General features: G+C 40.6%; 1 protein-coding gene across 2 annotated transcripts in view; it reads left to right on the top strand.

Moving 5' to 3' along the window:
- LOC103463819 (leucine-rich repeat-containing protein 16B-like) overlaps positions 1 to 1,598 on the top strand; it is a 41,106-nt gene extending 39,508 nt beyond the window's left edge. The window contains exons 38-40 of one of the 2 annotated variants that reach the window (XM_008407424.2): positions 211 to 282; positions 752 to 859; positions 1,019 to 1,598. In XM_008407424.2, the coding sequence (XP_008405646.1) occupies positions 211 to 282; positions 752 to 859; positions 1,019 to 1,059 (221 nt within the window). In that variant the 3' untranslated portion in view covers positions 1,060 to 1,598. The remainder of the gene's footprint in view (positions 1 to 210; positions 283 to 751; positions 860 to 1,018) is intronic. The other variant, XM_008407425.2, reaches the window with a different exon arrangement.
- Positions 1,599 to 1,852: the final 254 nt, after the last annotated feature.

Genomic DNA, 1,852 nt, shown 5'->3' with positions numbered 1-1,852 from the left:
CCCCGTCTTAGATCTCATAATAGAGTCTGTTAATGTCGGTTATCGGCCAATAATAGTATCGGTTATCGTTATCGTCACCAAATTTTCACACTGTGCTGCATCACTGTAAAAGTGTAATGAGTTTGAATGCACACAACACTTTTTGTTTGAAAAAAGGCGCATGTAAGGAGGACGGCTCTTTGATTGCAGCTGTTTGAATGTTTTGCTCAGGTGACGAAGGACTGAGACCTCAGGCTCCCGTGAAGCCGCAGAGGAACAGAAAGGCGATGTCCTGTGACGCAGGTACAACATCGTTCTCTGGGTTTATCCATTAAAAGTAACAGCTGTGGTCGTCGCTCACCTCCAAAAATAGGACGTTTAACTTTTCATCATGTAAAAAAAAGAAAGAAAGTTTGCTGAGGTTTTTTTCTTCTTGTTTCTTTAGAATATTACATTTCCCCGTTTTGTAAATTGGAAGACAGTTTCCATTTGTCTGTGAACTTTTTAAGCGAGCTAAACCCCATAGAAAGCAACCATATTTATGATTTTTTACAAACTAAAGTTACATCTGAATGCAGGTGCAGCGACGACGCTCACCTGAAAGTCTCAGTTTGAAGGGACTTTTCTTTGCTTGTTTTCTTTCTCGGAAACCAGAAAAAGCAGCCAGCCCTTTTGGAGATGAGGTGGTGCATATCTCAGTGTGTTGTTGCTGTTTGTGTAAAGTGTGTTTTTTCTAACTGTTGACTTGTCTCCTGTCCTTCACTGATCTCAGGCTCTGAAAGAGAAAGCCCCAATAACATTGAGAAGCCCCCAAATCGCAAACCCCCCGTGAAAAAACCTAGACTACCACAAAACAGAAACAAGTCTCTGGACTTGTCTGGTACATGTCTCTCTGTTTTTATCTGTGTGTGTACGCGTGTGTGTGTGTGCGTGTGTCTAACGGAGTAGGAGTGTGAGTCAAAGTTACTTACACTTTTGTATCTGGGTACCAGTGGAGCTCACCTCCGCAGCATCATTTATTTTTTTTTGTTCCTTGCAGACAGCTTCAATGCCGCACCTGGTCACAGCGAGCTGGTGTGACGGCTGGCAATCCCAGGGTTGCCATGACAACGGCGGAGGGCGAAGAGCACAGGGCCTAGGAGGGAATACGACCAACATCACGAAGCGTCGCCGTGGTTTCTGCTGAAGCGCTCCCTCTGCCTCCCGTTTTATTTCCCGCGTCAGAACCCGCAGTCTTTTTGAAAACAGTATTCGCTACCTTAGAGAAGTAAACGATCGTCGCCGTGTGTGTCGCTGGAAAGCGGGCTTAGCGCTCGAATGTCGTGGCTTTGTTTTTTGTTTTTGGCCAGAAGATAAGTGTCTTTGTTAGAATGTGGTTTTTCTTTTCTTTTTTTTCTTTTTTTTTTTGAATTTGCAATGCATTTATTTGCTGATCCAGTTGACTGCCTTGATTGACACTTGAAAAATTAGTTGCTTCTTATCAAATGAAACCTGACGATTTTTATCTAGTTTTGCTTTCAGGAAAGGTAATATATTTTATAGATGAAATAAATATTATGTATAAGCACCCTCACATTATCAGTTATACATGAATTAAAAAAAGGTGAGCTTCTTCTACATGCATTTGTATTTTATTGCTTCAATTTGTAATGGCAGCGCAACTTGTAGGGATGGACAAGGCAACTCTTTTGAAGGAAAATGAGATAACTATGACATAATTATTTTTATGTTTTTCTTCACCAAAAAAACTAAATTTTCCATTTAAAAACATCTGTGCATTTCAGTTATAAGCTGCATCATGAATGATTATTGCATCACAGTCCCTTTTTCCTAGTGCGCTATATTACAGCCTGAATCATAATTTTATTTTTAT

The sequence above is a fragment of the Poecilia reticulata genome, linkage group LG4 (assembly GCF_000633615.1).
Source record: "Poecilia reticulata strain Guanapo linkage group LG4, Guppy_female_1.0+MT, whole genome shotgun sequence".
Lineage (NCBI taxonomy): Eukaryota > Metazoa > Chordata > Actinopteri > Cyprinodontiformes > Poeciliidae > Poecilia > Poecilia reticulata.
The sequence above is the reverse complement of the archived record's forward strand: the minus strand, read 5'-3'. Positions and strand labels throughout refer to the sequence as shown.